General features: G+C 49.7%; 4 protein-coding genes across 4 annotated transcripts in view; 1 reads left to right on the top strand and 3 right to left on the bottom strand.

Moving 5' to 3' along the window:
• LOC126561385 (uncharacterized) overlaps nucleotides 1-16137 on the bottom strand; it is a 390544-nt gene that overhangs the window by 292643 nt on the left and 81764 nt on the right. The gene's annotated exons all lie outside the window — the stretch shown is intronic.
• Nucleotides 1-16137, bottom strand: part of LOC126557347 (lysophosphatidylcholine acyltransferase-like) — a 238922-nt gene that overhangs the window by 167433 nt on the left and 55352 nt on the right. The gene's annotated exons all lie outside the window — the stretch shown is intronic.
• The window catches only part of LOC126557212 (cytoplasmic dynein 1 light intermediate chain 2), a 367651-nt gene that overhangs the window by 325094 nt on the left and 26420 nt on the right, over nucleotides 1-16137 (bottom strand). The window lies entirely within an intron of this gene.
• LOC126557262 (all trans-polyprenyl-diphosphate synthase PDSS1-like) overlaps nucleotides 1-16137 on the top strand; it is a 39362-nt gene that overhangs the window by 10030 nt on the left and 13195 nt on the right. Inside the window, exons 2-4 of the mRNA XM_050212974.1 lie at nucleotides 10638-10790; nucleotides 13396-13535; nucleotides 15106-15247. Coding sequence (XP_050068931.1) covers nucleotides 10638-10790; nucleotides 13396-13535; nucleotides 15106-15247 — 435 coding nt within the window. The remainder of the gene's footprint in view (nucleotides 1-10637; nucleotides 10791-13395; nucleotides 13536-15105; nucleotides 15248-16137) is intronic.

Below are 16137 nucleotides of genomic sequence, written 5' to 3'. Positions count from 1 at the left end.
CTTTGTTGCAAGACGCGTACAAATGCCGTGAAAGCGGTTAGATATCAATTGCAGCGCTTGATGTTTGTCTTTATGCGCAGGCTAGTGGATAAAGACCGGTAGCCGAGCGGTTAACCGTGTGGGGAATTTTATCGACGGTTGAACGGTGATGTTTATAGGTTCAAATCTCGGTTTATCAGATATTGTTGAAGTGAGAGGAGGCGATTGTGATTTATTGTGACACAGGGAGAGGATTTTTAAAAGATCAAAATTTTCCTTCCAATATAAAGAAAAAACAATCTCGTGAACTTCTCCTCTCCATCTCGTGCTCCTCCCCGCATTTACAGAAAATCTTTTCCCCGCCCCTATGTCTATTGCGCTTTTCTCTCCAACAAACTCTTCGCAAAAGCTGTTCATCAGTTTTCAACGGCCCTTTGAAAAATGTTCGTTCAAGCATATGGTGGGGGGACAGGTAAACTCTTCCTCCATTTTCTTTGCATTTCCCTCTCGAAATCAGTAGTCGGTAAACGTTCCGGGCCGGTAGATCCGAAATCATCTGCCCGAAAAAACTTTCACTGATTTTTGTACCCTTCTGAAGGTCGTCGAGACCGTCGAGAGGTATGGCTAGAGAGAGAGAGAGAGGGAGAGAGACAGAGAGAGGGAGAGAGTGAAAGAGTTCGAGTGGATCCGCTTGGGATGTATGTGAGGTAGCTCCGCTTGAAGCTCAAGCACCACCTGACACGGTGCGCGCTTCGGAGCTTGTGTGTTGTGTTATGTGCGCTCGCTTTAAAGAGCCACTCCTTTCGGCTTCCCATTCACCACTTTCGTTAGCATGTCTTCGGCGCGGGTTGGAATGTATGCCGCTTGTGCCCAGATATAGGGATACGTTGCTTCCCGCCGGAAATGAAGGAAAAATTTGCAACAGAGTAGTGCTGCACGATCCACTTGACATGTTGGGTGAAGACACGGTGACGGTGTTTGTAGTAAGATAGTTATGACTGGGAAGAGGATACCGTTCGCGAAGGCCATTGACCATACGGGTTGGTTGGTGTATTCACCGACATGGTGAAGGTGCTGATCACGACACAGGAGGCTGGCCTGCCAATGGGGGTAGTAAAGCTACTGGCACACGGCCGTGGAATGCAAGGCTAGCCGCATGTCACCGTGTGTCACGACACTACAGCAGCGCTCGATTGCATAAAGCACGGCATCGCTCGCTCCCTCTCTCTCTCTCTCGCTGTGTTGCCATGGAAGAAGGATGACGATCGTCCGCCATGGCTACCAGTGTACCGCTAGGTGTTGCCTGATGTTGGGGATCATCATCCTCTAGCGCCGTACTGGGTTGCTGCTGCTTCCTTCTGATCTTCGTCATGCACACCCCAACCATAAGCGCTTGGCTTGAGGTTTGGGGTTTACTTTGTTGTTGTCATAAATTTTGTGTTTGTTTCTGTTTCGTAAACCTGGCGATTGGGTTTGGAAATTTGTGCTTACCTTGGAACGGTACAGTAGTCGAACGAGAGAGAGAGAGAGAGAGAGTGCAGAGGATCCACGGCTGATATGTGTGCTTTGTTTAGCCCCGAAGCAGGGAAGGATTCACCTGTTTTAGCAACCTGCTTCTGATTGTGTACCCAGTTGATGGAACACCAGACAATTAAGATAGGATGGCTAACAATTAATCAAACAATTACGCACAACACGAACCGAACGGGCGTAACTCCCGGAAGAAATGGTACCAGCAGCTGAGACGAAAACGTCCAAGGAAAAAGAAAACCAACCACCAGAAGAGAAACTAGCGATCCTCCGAAATGGGCCGCTGGAACGATCTGGTTGGCATTGAGATAATGCAAAAGCAATCGCTACACCGCGCGTCTTCTTGTATGCAAATGTGCGCGTTTTTGGGCACAATTTCGAAACGCCTACCAGCGCCTGGAAGTGGAAGATGAAGTTGAGCTGTGCATCCGCGTTAATATGGACGTTTGGAGAGCGAAGCTTGAACGGTTGACGAGGATCGGCCTATGATACGGTTTCTTAGGAAACACCTGTGCCGTTGTAACTTCGCATTGGTTGAATATTGCCTTTGTTTGGTGCTTGTTCGGCGGCCATCTTGTTTGCTGGGGATGAGAGAGGGATAGGAGGGATGGAATTTTGTACGCCAGGCACGAAAACATCGTCCGAGCCGATACATACGCACCGTACACATGCCGCTTGACGTACGTACACGGATGTGAATAGTCAGCGAATTCTTCTGGTCCGTTGTTCACTCGGCTTCAGGCTTTCTCTTTCGATGAATACCAATCAAACCCGACGGTTGGGTGGGTGTTTGTACTTCTGCTTTTCGAACGCGTCACAAAAAATAAAGCGACCCTCAACAGTAAACCTCCAACGCCTAAAGTCCTTATGCTCGGAAGTGATCGCATCGACTTCCTAGTGCACTGCACGCGATGGAGCGTTGGAGCTGGCAGGGCGTCCTTGCCATATTTCGTGAGTCGCATTATTTGTTGGACATGGACATGTATATTGGGGAGGAAATGTTTGGAAATCTCGATTCGGCGATTGAGGTGTCCGATTGGTGGTGGAGCGGTGTAATTTGTTCGACAATTGAGGGGTCACCGTGTACTCCGGTGTCTAAAGTCCAGGGTCTGCCGGCGGGGTGGCTCAAAAACAGATGGCCACAGTTACATTGAGCTGTTGTGGTGATCATTTCCTTGTTCCATGTGCGGATCGGATGCATCTCTTCAGCTCCCGTTGTGCAACCAGGGTCAAGCCTTCGAGTGGACGTGGAGAGGGACTTCGTAAATCGATAATTTTTTTTTTAAATCGGCGTATCAAAAGCATCTGCAAAAAAAGCCGAATCCACTCTAGATGGTCAATGACGGCTTTTTATTCAGCACCAGCGTTACATAGATTTTCCCTTACTCCTTGCAGCCTCCAGAAGTTGCAGTGCTTCCGCATTTCGGCAGGAGGTCACGGTTAGCTTGATTTCGACCAAGCCACCCGTGCCGCAAATTTCGTCCCCGACAGGGAGAAAGAGAGGGAGAGAGAGAGAGAGAGGTGATGATTCCTAAGCACACTACTTAACCCCGGCCGTTCAACTCGCGTCGCTTCACGCACGGAGTTGAAGGAAGAAAGACGGTGCCTAGTGTCCTCAATTTTACACCACATTGCACGTGCAATTGTTCTTCGCGAGAAAGGGAGCGAGCGAGTGCAGGGGCGCAAGAGCAGAAGCAAGACATTAATGAACTTGTCAAATTGCCACGCGTACAAGCTCGCGCGCTTTTTGTTTCCTTCGAACTTGGCTCGTTAAATAGCAGTTAGCTGTGCGGTTTCGGTTGTACAGGCGTCCTAGACCTCCCTTATTGTGAGACTGGGCGCTGTTACGATAGGTACGCGGGAGCGCCCGTCAAACCGACTCCTCAACCTTGACTTCTGAGCTTCACCCGTGGGCAACAAAGTTAAACGCACCCGTCCCGCAGCGGAATCGAATCGCTTGCGTCACGGTGAAATCTTACCAATTGTACTGCTGCTGTCGCAACATGCTTTGATCCTACTGCAATATAGCTAGCTGTCAAACTATATATTGTAACCGCACTTACTGCTCTCCAGTGTTTTGAGGTTGGCAAGTTTAATTAAGCAACGAATGCACACTACACCGAGTGAGGGGAGGGTACGCTTTCCGTAAACGAGTAGCTCAGTGAGTTGCAGTTGCATAAAACAGGTTGATGCGTGGTGTCGCACCCTGCAGTTTCGCTTTCGGCAAGCACTGCGCCCGAAGAGTGAAGGTGGTTTGGCGGCTTCTAAGTAGCATCGCAGAGTACCGTAATCTGCTACCGTGCGGAAGCAGCACCAGTTGCTATCTGACACCTTGTTTACATGGCTGGTGGGTTGGGCCCCGTAATGCGATATGCTTCCCGATAAACGAGCTCCAGCTGGCAGGTTTCAGTTTGGCTGGACCACTGCTCGCCCACTCGATTCTCCTGCTAAAACTCGAAACCTGCTATTAGACAGGCAGTGCTCAGAATATGTCAAACAATGTCGGGATGCAGTGTTGCCAATCTGATAGGTTGAAAATGTTTGCTCCGCGCGATATCCACGAGTGCCTCGAATTGCTCCGATCGCATCTCTATGCCAGAAGCAGTTAGCATTCGATGAGCGTTTTCTTGACTGAATGCGTCGTCATCCAACACTGAATTCCAGCCGATATCGCTAGCTAATAACGCTCCTAAACGATAAAGGCACACCCCAATCACTAATCGCTGACGTTGGCGGCCTTCGCCTCGCCGCGCTACGCTTCGCTGCGCGGGATTTAATCCGGCAATTTGGTACCGGCAGTACGGTTGCATAAGCTAGCGTATTGGAGTGGAGTCACCTAACCGATCATCACTTAACCAGCCACTTGAAGCCCTCGGCCGCCATTGGGCGGTATTTCGGGGCGCGTAAGCTTTTGCAAAGGCAGGGCGCGTGTGTTTGCGTACGGCTTGCCTGCGCGTTGTCCGATAGTGGACGGCTGTAAGCGCATCTCTTGCAGCCTTGCCCGGTTTTAACGTAAAGGTTCTTCTGGTGGCACGATCTGTGACGCGCGAATGTCAAGCACTGGCAAACACTGGCCTGGATTGGAGGAAGCGAGTCCCTGGTGGATTGTGCAGATGGTGCAGTACTGCACGGGGTAGTGACGACCGAGCGTGATACACATATTGAGGTGCCCAGCCTAGCTGTACGGTGTATGGAGAAGACAGAATATTAATAAGTTCGCACAGGGAGCATCGGGCATTTATCTGTATTCTGCCTGGTGCGGGTTTTTGTTCGATGTTGTTGGACGTGAGAGTATTTGCTGGCTGCACCCCAAAACCAATCCACTACAGAACTAGGCGAGGATTCTTGATGCCACGCACGAATGGCAACCGGTGCAGTTGACATTCTGACCGTGTCCGGGCAAGATCTAACCTGTCGCGAGTAGATAGACATTCAATCTGTGCGTCAGTTTCCGTGTCTATGCCGATGGTGTGTGCGATGATTGTACACGGGCGTAAGTAATTTCTCCCCCAGGCCGAGGGAAGACACACTATGCGTGTTTTCGCCTTTCGCCAACAACAGTCACATAATTGGTGGTCAATTTTACGTAAAGCTTGCAGTGCATTCACACGAAAGCATAAATTTCGATCTAATTATTCGTGGAAATGGCCGAACTGGTCAGTTAGCTGAGTAAAAAAAAAAAATGTGTACATCGGCATAATGCACTATTAGAAAGTGATGGCTACTGAGGTAGGCTCATTATATCGTTGTTCCAAACCTGCGCGAAAGGAAAGCGTACCCTGATACTGAGGGAGTATTGGTTCGATACTCCGTAACAGCGTTGTTGGAGGAAAGTTAAACATTGGCGTTTCCCTGGTACGCGAGTGGCTATTCCGATAAGCTGGGCCTATCAGGACGACATTCAAAACTCTTCAAGATCTCGCGATAATAATTAATCCGGATCTTTTTTTTTTTTTTGTTATTTCATGAAGGACGTCCTCGATCCAATATTTTATTGCACACTAAATACAGCACCCTTCAACAATCTCGTGACTCACCTAGACAACGCAGACTTCGCACTCTGACATTGGGCAAGATGGCGGCCAAACTGTTGGACATTCACTTAACTCACCTTTTAGCACACTATCTGTCAGATAATGTGGACGCTTGCTGGTGCTTTTAATTCGCTCAGCACGGAAAGCAACCACTTCCCAGGTTTGAAGGTAATTTGATTAATTGCTAGAGAACGCGCGGAAACCCCTGTTTCAACCTGATGCCGTTACTGATTGATGATTAGAGCGGTTTGTTTGTTTGTTTTGTTTGCCTTTGTCCGTGCGATATTATAGCCCGCTCGATGCAAAAACCCTCCGACAGCGGAAAGTTCAGTAATTGCGTCAAGACTTCGAGTGCCGCCAGCAGAGCAGCAGGCAGAAATCAAACCCATTCGTGCGGAAGACAGTCGGGCCTGCTTGCTGGAGCCAAAATTGGGACCATCGTTGGAAATTGGCCGTGTTGGGCGTTATTTTCCGTTTTCTCGCATTTCTTTTGCCGAATCATTTAATTGCGGCTAGCCGAAGGTGAGCTACTTGCTCGATAATTGGTTTGGGCGGATTGGGACGCTTCCCACTCGTTGCGCTTGATGATGGCACCTGTTTCACTTGGCACTCTACTTAATTTGGGTGCCTCGGATATTTCGCATACATAATTCACCCCTCGAAAGGAGTCGTCGCTGTCGGTGTGTGGATTTTCGCTGCGCGGTTAAGTATGATTCGTCCTCTCGCAACAAGCTGCCTGCCTTTGTTGGGTGGGTGAAGAAAATTTGCTCATCCCATTTCCGCCTCGCCTGAGGCACATGACAATGAAATACAGCCAAACAATGCACGCACTCATATTGATATGTGTGAGTTACGCTGAATAACCCGCTGAGGCCCCACTTCCCACCAGCCCACCAGGGCGATGTCTTTGGGTCCGTGTCCGGCTTTGGGTCCGTCGAACCGTATGGGACTTTCTCTTTTAAACGGCCATGCGTACCGTTGGTTTTTTTTGGGGGGTGGGAAATGGGGGGGGGGGGGGCTTTCCTTTTCCTTCTATCTCACGCTCTCACTCACTCACTCACTCACTCTCTCTTGGTATTGCTTTCTCCTGCTTGCACACTCTTATCGCATTGTCAGAAATCACACTAGGCACGCACTAAGGCACGCAACGGACGCGGTGCTAAAACTACAAATCACGTGCATTGTAGTGCGAAAGAGACCGTGTGATAAAGAGCGCTAAAGTGAATATCCACCCGCAACAACCGCAAACATTCATACAACGGTGCTTTGATTTCTCTTCTCACATTGATTCGATTATCTAAGATCCACTTGAGCGGTGTGCTTTTATTGCACACGGTGCAGCTGTCAACAATCGGTTGCACTAGTTTCGCCATCCGCCTTGTGCACTGTCGCCAGCGACAACGCTTTTATTGACGCCGAACTCGCCGCTCCCATCCTCACGAGTCGAGTGCGCCGTACTGAGAAATCTCACAGGACAGATAGATAAGTCCGGATTGATAAACAAGATCAGTTTCGGTGTTCAAGAGATAGTATCCAAAGTCAAGGTACGCTGGAGGCAGGTTTCCCAGCGACAAAGCAGCCATCTCCATGCACGCGGCTCGCTGGCATCCGCCCGCAAAGAGATAGCCGCTGGACGTCAGTCTCTCACACCGTACCACCATTATGAACGTGCGAAATTGCGTTATGACAGAGCCGTGCACTAACTACCCGTCTTGCGTCAACTTTATTTGCTGTACGCTTTATAGCTTCCCTACAAGTCCCACGTACGTTGTGCCTTACTGGACGCTCGCATTCCCTTGCTCGCACCTGTTCCGAAAACGGAGTCACACCGCACTCATCCATCCACTTTGGACGACTCGGTCCGGAACTACGGTACGTGTAGACATTGTGTACCGCTAAAGCTATTCGGGGTTACGAGCGAAAGTGTTAAATTTCGGAACAAACCCGACCACTGCACACTTTGCCGGAGCAGTCCGGTGTGCAGAGCTGCGCCGAGGCTGCTGTTTTTGGATGCGGATTTCAGATTTGACCGGGTAGAGCAATCCGGGACGGTATGGATAGCAGCGACAGGTTCAACCTTAGGCTGGAAGATGATGCAATCGTACGGTACCACTGTGCGAAAGATATTGACTGACATATGGACTATGATGGTTCGAAGTTAAGGCGCCATTTTTTTCGTGTAGTAATGCCCCAAGGTTCAGCTCATTAGTCTTTGCAGTATACTTCTCACTGCTCGAAATATATGCCTCAGAACGTCTTTAATTTCACGCGTGTGTGTCACCGACTCCAGGCGGTATCGGGCGTACGGTAGTGCTCTCCAAAAAAAAAGGGTTACCGGGAGGACCTCGTTTAGTACGAAGGCCTCGATTTAGAGGCTAGATTAAATGCGGAGACCGAACAGCATTTGCTGGCCGCATTTGCGCTGACCGCCGAGACGCGCAAACGCGACCAGTCGCGCGCAGGCGGCGGAAAAATCCTTTCGCCCGCCGCCGCGCTCTCTAACGCACCTGCGTGGAATGTGGGCCCAGCCGGTGCCGAGAAAAAACCGGTGGCCTAGCGAAACTGGTGGCTGCGCACGTAATGAGGCAAGTAGGGCATGCGTTCGCCACACAAGCCGCCTTATTGCCCATCCACCTAGCCAGGTGACCGCAACGCCAGACGGACATGGTGGCGCGAAGCTCGAGAACTCGTTGACGGGGTGGTTGGATGGTGTGCATGGTGTCACAGTTGGAATCCGCACCAGAGTACTAATCGCGGTGAGGCAAACTGACGCACTGGTGCAACAGAGCCAAGAACGATCTCGGCAACCGTTGGCGGTTGGAGGAGGGATCAGGTCTGTTTTACGCGCAAACCGTCAAACTGGAAATACTAGTTCGCAGACCGCCAAAGTTGGCTGGCAAGGCATGGCACGAATGCACGCCTTTAGCTGTGCATTCGTGTGAGCGCTTGTGAGCACAGCGGCACGGTTAGCTTTGGTCGCTTTAGGAGGGTGTACTAAGCGTCAAAAGAATCGTCTTCAGTATGAGAATGGAGATGATTCTGATAGTCGAAATTCTTATGTCACCGCACATTTAGGAATGTATTCAGATTCCCAGATTCTGTCGGCTACAATGTGGATATACGGGACCGATTCGTGCATCCGAATATCGCCCAAGCAAGCATCAGCAAAGAAAGAAACGGAAATTATCCGGTGGCATAGCCTTACCCAACTTAGCTGGGGCTTCAAGACATCGGCGACAGCAGGTTTTCACGTCATCTCCATCCACTGGTGACACACGGTCAATACCTTTCGGATGTTTCCCTTAGCGTTGGCTTACCTTAGGTGGCTATTATTGGAAATTGCTGATCGTCGGCAATCAGTGGAAAGGTCAGCTGGGCACGGTGCTCAAGAGTCCCGACACGCTTCAGCCGGCCGTGACAGTCCAAGCGTACAGTGGGACTTTCAACTTTATGTGTACATCCAGATTTAGATGCGACACAAATTATTGCCACCGCAAAGTCTGTGACCGTTTGCCGATGGTGCTCCGCCGTATAAACTTTAACCCTCCGAAATCGCTCAATACGTCAATGTCGGTATCATTCCGAAAAACATCTTGATAAAGTGCCATACAGCAGGGTGGATGTGTGCCTTTTCGTCCCGTGTCTTCCCGTGCGCTTACTTACTCCTCGCTAGCATCTACGCTGATTCGGTGCTGCCGATCCTGCGCAGCTGCTGGTGTGAGGCGTTTGTTGCTTTTCATTGATCTCCCTTCATTGGTCGGGTTCGGGTTGTGTGTGTGTGTTGTGATCGGTAAAAGTTGAATCGTTACGTGTCGCCATCGTAACGCACAACCGTCGCTATCGCACCGTACCGCGCTTTGCTCGTTGTTGGCGTTGTTCGCCCGTCGGCGATTACTTAATCGCCAAGCGTCATTGTCATTCGACTGGGTGTGCGCTCGTGTTTCACATTTCGGCTCCCACGTTCGTTCATTTTGTGCCGAAAGGGGGATGAACGGTACCTTGCCGGGTGGGTTGGGCCGCCAAGGGAGTTCGATTTGACTTATCGATGGAGAAAGATGGAGGACTTTTTTTGGAAAAGTATAAATAGAATTCGTTGACAGGGTTTGACCATCAGGATCTGGTTTTTTTGTGCCGTTTGGGTAATCGCTGGCGGTTGTTTTGTCCGCTTTGGTTGACGTTGCGAATGTTCTGAGCACCAGTAGAAATCTTGCTTGCATAGCAGGTGCGTTAATCGTCTACTGCTACCAAAATGTGGAATCATTTGCCCACCAACGACAGCGTTCGTTCCCTCGTTCTGTCCAAGGTTATCCTCCACCAGGCAAACGAGTAGACGAGAGACATTATTGGTTCTCGTCGAAAATTCTTCAACCTCCCAAGCTACACCTGTTCCACTGGCAGAGATTATCAAAGTTTCTTAACGAGACCGAATCAAAACCTATCAGGAAACAGATCTCGTGATCAGAGTCCGGTTTGGACGAATTTTACGATGCGGTATGATAGACGGTAGAACTACAAGTCCCATAAACCCGTATTCATGCTCCTGGCATGCCGAGTGGACTAGCAAGTTGGCAGTAAAACAAGAAAATGCCACGGGCGTTGGAATTTTTGGAGGCTCGGTATTGGGTGGCAATCGTTGGAACTGTTGCCCCAACTAACTGTTGGGTTCACATTTGCTCGGTGGTGTTACTCAGCCGCGAGGTTCAATGAAGTAACGGCGGTGTGCACAGTGCCCAAGAAAATCTGAAACATCCGACCAACGTGCGCGGTGTGTCCATTAGCCCAAACAGGCCACATCTAAAGAAGAGCATTAAAATCGCATGTTTACCGATTCGCGGAGTGTGATCGCGCGAATGTGAATCTGTAATGAGATGTTTGTCCGGTTGTGGATGGTCGAGTTGATGCTGGGGTACGGTGCCTACTGCCCTGCGCACCAAAGCGGCTAGACGAGTACGCTAATGAAGGCTTTGCAGCTTGGACGAGTTTGGAGTTTTTTGGAGGGGGGGGTCTATATCATTAGGACTCGGTGTTTATGCCAACAAACTAACCTCCGCTACGTTTCGGCTTGCTTACCATTTTTTTTTTTTTTTTTTGCAGAAATGCAGTTCAACTGTGAGCCTGCATCCCTGTATGCGAGGGTACAGCTCCGTGCACACACAGCAACCGGCCGGACCGATACGGGAGTACAACATCGACCCATACATACTGCTGGAGGACGAGCTGAAATACATCTTCGAGGACATCAGGCAGGTAAGTGTCGTCCATTCACCGAAACCCAATAGACCGCGCCTATCTAGTTCAGGGTTTCCCCGTTTTAATTGTCCAAATCAAAAAATCAATAGGAAAGCCGGCGGATCACTCGACTTATTAACGAAATCCAGGGCTGCACAACCTCGGTTGCGTTGCAAATCTATCTTCAATTAAATTTTCGTCTCCTTTTAAATCTAAAAATTTGATTCCACCTTCATCAAATAGCGAAATAGGCTAAACAGCTGCTCCAAATTACTACCTCTTGAGTGAGTGAGTGAGTAGCTGAGGTGCATCGTTACGACTAATTATTTTAAAAAAAATGTAAACAAGCAATTAAATGTCAAGTCTCGTTAATTACATTTAATTAATTCGCCATTTTTAAACGTTTTCAAACACTCATTTCGAGCTGTTAACTATAGTTTTGCATACAAAGTCACTCTTGAGTGGTTGTTTGCAGCTTACCAACTACTGTCAACCACATTGCCTTGCTGTCGATTATTAACGTTGAGGGGGGAAAAAAAACGTGGTGAAACGAAGGTGAGAGAAGCATAGATAGAGAATAGAAAGAAAAAAATCTATACATATATCCATTTAGTGGCATTTGTGCGCCTGTGTCGGAAAGGCAAAACGTTCGGTGAATAAGAATGGCGGGCGCGCGTTACGCTTAATTTGTGGCGCGTTTTTATTGCGAGTTAATTGCGCCCCGATTTATGACAGCCCCAACCCCCGTTAGGCGTTTGTGTGCCTGTGTGTATAGGAATTTGGTGTCATCGTGCTTGCAACATAACGTTTTCGTTTGCTTCTCCTTTCTCTCGGTCTCATTCTCTCCCTCTCTCTCTCTCTTTCTCGCTGTCTGTCCTCATTGGAGCATCTCTATCATCAATCAGAGGTGTCAAATTAATTATTGAGGTTGAAAATTTTTGGTGAATTGTTGTTTAGGGTTCGTTTTACATATGGAAGAACCCTTACTTCCAGATGGCATATAGCAACATGTATCAATTTACGGCTAATTTTCAAGTCGCTCTTGGTATGTCACTTTTATCATGCGAGCGAGATATTGAACCCTGAATCACACATACACAACAGACGCTAACTGATGTGAGGCTCTTCGTGACCGATGCTCGGTTTGTGTAATCGACGACCCGGTTTCGGAATGTTGTTTCGAATCGAACGGTTTTATTAGCAAGCCACCACCAAGCGCGTATCATCATCACCGGTTGGCCCCGAACCATTGAAAAGCCTAAAAGAAGCATCCCAAAAGCTCACCACTAGCGCTACAGGTTCGTTTCGGGGCGACTATCGCATGCGGGGTTTATCAATTTTATCACGAAAAAAAAAAACGATAATATCACGCAATCTGGAACCTAACCAATTTCGATATTCGTCGAGAGAGGATAGCTATTGTAACACCACATTGCTACATCGTGCAAACTACACGCGTGTGAAACGCCGGCCCGCCGTACGAGCGGTCGGGCAAACATCGATAATCGTTTGCCGCGCTTAGCTATCTCGAAACACAGCATTTCGATGGTTTTGCAGCGCAGAGACGAATCCTTACCGCTGTTCGGTTCAGGGTCACCGCTGAAGACATCGGTGCGCGGTGCTATATCATCCGCCAACAAAAAAAAAAAAAAAATGGACACCCCAAAATTGGTCTCGGGATGCTCGCTAGGGCCGCTAGGTGCCGCGCTTCTAATGCACGGAAGTAGTGCTGGGTGCAAAAGTGCAACCTCCCTGGGGGCGGCGGGTTGGTGGGTGGGTTTTTGGTTTTCGGTTTGTTTGCACATCTAGCTCTATGTGTTCTCGTCGGATCGGTCGGGGCGTGGTCTACTTCAAGGCTGTTCGGAATGTTTCGGAATGAATATTTCTGGAACCCCAAAAATCCCACCACCGCGGGGTGGGAGGGCCGAGCGAGCCTTATGGTGAGCTACCATCTCTGAGATCATCGGTCTGGGAAGGGCGTACCGGATGAGCAAACGCAATCTCGCTTGTTGATTGCTGGTGCGATTGCTTTAGAAAATTGGTTTTTCGATGCCTGACGCGCGCTTGAAGATACAGCGCGAGGTAATCCAAGGTGAGTGACGAAAGCTGTCGCCCACCGTCGCGTTGTGTCGCTCATGTATGCATGGGGGCCATCGTTCACTTTCATGGTCACGGCAATGAACTGCAGCTCGGATAGGCAGAGCAGCGTGCCCTAACCACTGAGGCAGGGGATGGAAATCATGTCGGTGGACCCGGTTGTTCCTAATGGCGGGATTTTCCCCATCGGGACAATCCCCGGAAGACATTCTATCCCTGCAGTCGGCTAGAACTCGCTGTTTATTCACCCTCGAGAAGAATCCCGGAACGAAACAGGCTGGCAATTATGTACAAAGAATAGTACCGAGTGAAGTTATCTCCGCGCCGAGTAATGGTTCGCATCCGTTCCATCTTCGTCGCCCAAACCCACGGGTAGTACACGCCACACGGGACCAGTGCTGTCGTAAGCCTTGGTGCCCCGTGTACTCCACACACAAACACACCACTCGGGATCGGGTTCGTCGCATAAGTGTCCCACCTTTTCTGATCATCTCTCTTGTTGCCTTGTTTTTTCTCTCCCCTACAGGAAATCAGCCGCGCGACAAATCACCAGGAGCTGAACAAAATAGCCGTATACTACTTCGATGGACAGGGCAAAGCTTTCCGACCGATGGTGGCAATACTGATGGCAAAGGCACTGAACTACCATATGCACAACGAAAACAGGTACGATTTAATGTCGACCCTAAACAAAAGCCAAATAAAAAAAAACAAAAGCAACCATGAACAAAACAAACCCCTCCCGGTGGGCTGCGACCGCAGAAAATCATACTACAACTGTGGTTCTCGTGCATCATTGCTGAACCCGGATAAGACCGCCGTACTTCTGACCGTGACCCATGACGTTTCGGCCATTGGCACCTGAAGATGCAGTGCATGGGGGATTTGTGCGTTTTTTTTTTATTGTCCTGGAGATGCACGAACCCGTACGAAGGTGAACCGGAATGGGGTGGTTTTTGCAATACCCGGGCGCGTTATCCTTCGACTGCGGATGATATTCACGGCAGCATCTTGCGCACCTGCGTCCTCTCAAGAAGTCAACGACACGCGGACGTGTGATGTCAGGCGGCGGGGGAGGGGGGTTAGGGGGTACGCCCCTTATCTCACACAGCCCCACAAACAGCCTACCCGTTTGTGAAACGGGTGCTGAGAAAGTTCGGTGACCAGCCCGTTTTGTGAACCGGGAAGCTTGAAGAAATTATACGTCAGGTGTCAAATCACGTACAACGGCCCAAGATATCCTGGTCTGTTGGGCATTTTTCTTGTAGCTTGGTCGTTGCTTGCTGGTGGTGGCAATTCTACAGCCAGCCCGATCGAGAACACCCTAAGATTAATGCTGTCGCCGGTGTGTTAAACTTGTTCCTCTCCTGTGGAAGGTATGTGAGAACTCACTCACCGCCAATTAGACGCTGCCCGCCGTCCGAAAGCTAGTTTCCGAGAACTAGCCACCAAAAGATGACAAAACGTTTATTGGTGGTGTTTGGTGCTTTGCTGTCCGAAATTTACAACCCCGCCCCGCTCCCAAAAACCTAATCCGGTTCAACGGTGTGTTTTTTTTTTTATTTAACCCCGTCTTTGGCTGGACGCCCCGGGAGGAAAAGCAGCTGAGGACCCTCTCATGCATATTTATGACGGTGGTTTTTAAGGGTTTGCCGCCGGCGACGATAAATTGCTGGCCCGCGCACCACCTGTGAAAAATGTTCACCCTGCCCCTCTCCTGCGCGATAGAAATGCTGATTGAATGAGGCATGCTGCATGGGATATCCATGCTGGTGCGATTCAAGAATTTTTGGCTTTCGCAGCAAGAAAATTAACCAATGTCCCAACCACGCCAGGGCAAGGATTAGTCCGTCCGGGTTTTGTTTGTCATTTATTGTTTCTTTCGTGGCAAGGCTTGGCAAAGAAGTAATTTGCAGCTGTGTCTACCGCCAAGCGTTTGCCCAGGGAAGGTTTGGAAACCTATTTGCATAAACCTGCCGGTCTGCTGTATAATGCGCGATTATGTGCGGTGTGTACCGGACGCTTACTGTCACGGCGGTACGCTGATTGTTGGGAAGACTTTAACGGCATAGCGCATTATAACCTCCCGTACATTACTCATCTTTCGCCTGCTGGATGTGAGTCAGCCTAGGACATCCTAGACATTGTAGAGTTCCGATTGTCTGGCGTGCTTGCAACGGATTGTAGCTGTATCTAATTCTTTCTTCTTAAATTTTCTCCTTCTCCGGTCCTCCAGCAACATAGTGAACGCTCAGCGACAGATAGCAATGATTTCGGAGATGATTCACACTGCCAGCTTAGTACACGATGACGTTATCGACCAGTCGTTTGCTCGGCGAGGTAAACCGAGCGTCAACGTGCTGTGGAACCACAAAAAGGTAATTCTTTCAGCTGCACATCTTGTCATTGTCATCAAACTGCGGTAGCCGACACTTGAACAGACTCGATTCCGGTTCGATCTGGATCACTGGGTGGAGACATCTTGACGTCAACGTTTCCCCGCGTGGGTAGACTGCCGGTGCGAAACGTTTAGAACGTTTGGTGCAGTTTGAGCCTGTTCGTTTCGCACCCCGCACCGGGTTCGATCCTCAGTTCAGATTCAGTTTGACGTCAGAGTGTGGAACGATTCCGAGTTGCGGATGGTGCGTGAGTGTGCGATGATCAAACTGCAATCAACTGGCTGGTATCTCGCAAAGGAATGGAAAGATCTGATCTGTGTCCTCCTCCCCCCACGGGGAAATCCCGGAATCCCATTGCACCCCAAGACGCGCCGGGAGTAGTAGATGTTCAGGAACGGCAATAGCTTTAATTTAAATAAACATAACGCAACGCAGTTTTGGGACATGGGCACGCGAGATGCCCTGGTGTTCGTGTTACGTGACGGATGACGGATGGATCGCAATCTCCTGCGGTTGTGGCGGACGGTCGGTGCCGCGAAAACATACGCGAACAATCGATTAACAGCCGAATCGTGACCGAAATACGGAAACGGAACAGGGGCACCAGCGGCACGAACTGCGGCAGAACATGCGTGTGTCTGTGTGGCATGTCTACATGTGTACGAAATTAGCAAAGTGCGCCAACCGGATGGATGTTGCGAGCTGATGTCGAATGCGTTCGAGCGATGGGACGGCAATTAAGGTGGCTGCCGTTCGTTTGGTATTCTGCGCGTGGACATTCTCCCACCTTTAGACGTGTACTGGTGGGCGACCTTGGTTATGAATGGTCGCTCTTTGCGAACAGCTAGTAACGCACTTAGATCCGCCTG

The sequence above is a fragment of the Anopheles maculipalpis genome, chromosome X (genome assembly GCF_943734695.1).
Source record: "Anopheles maculipalpis chromosome X, idAnoMacuDA_375_x, whole genome shotgun sequence".
NCBI lineage: Eukaryota > Metazoa > Arthropoda > Insecta > Diptera > Culicidae > Anopheles > Anopheles maculipalpis.
Note: the sequence above shows the minus strand (reverse complement) of the source record. Positions and strands in the feature narration are given on the sequence as shown.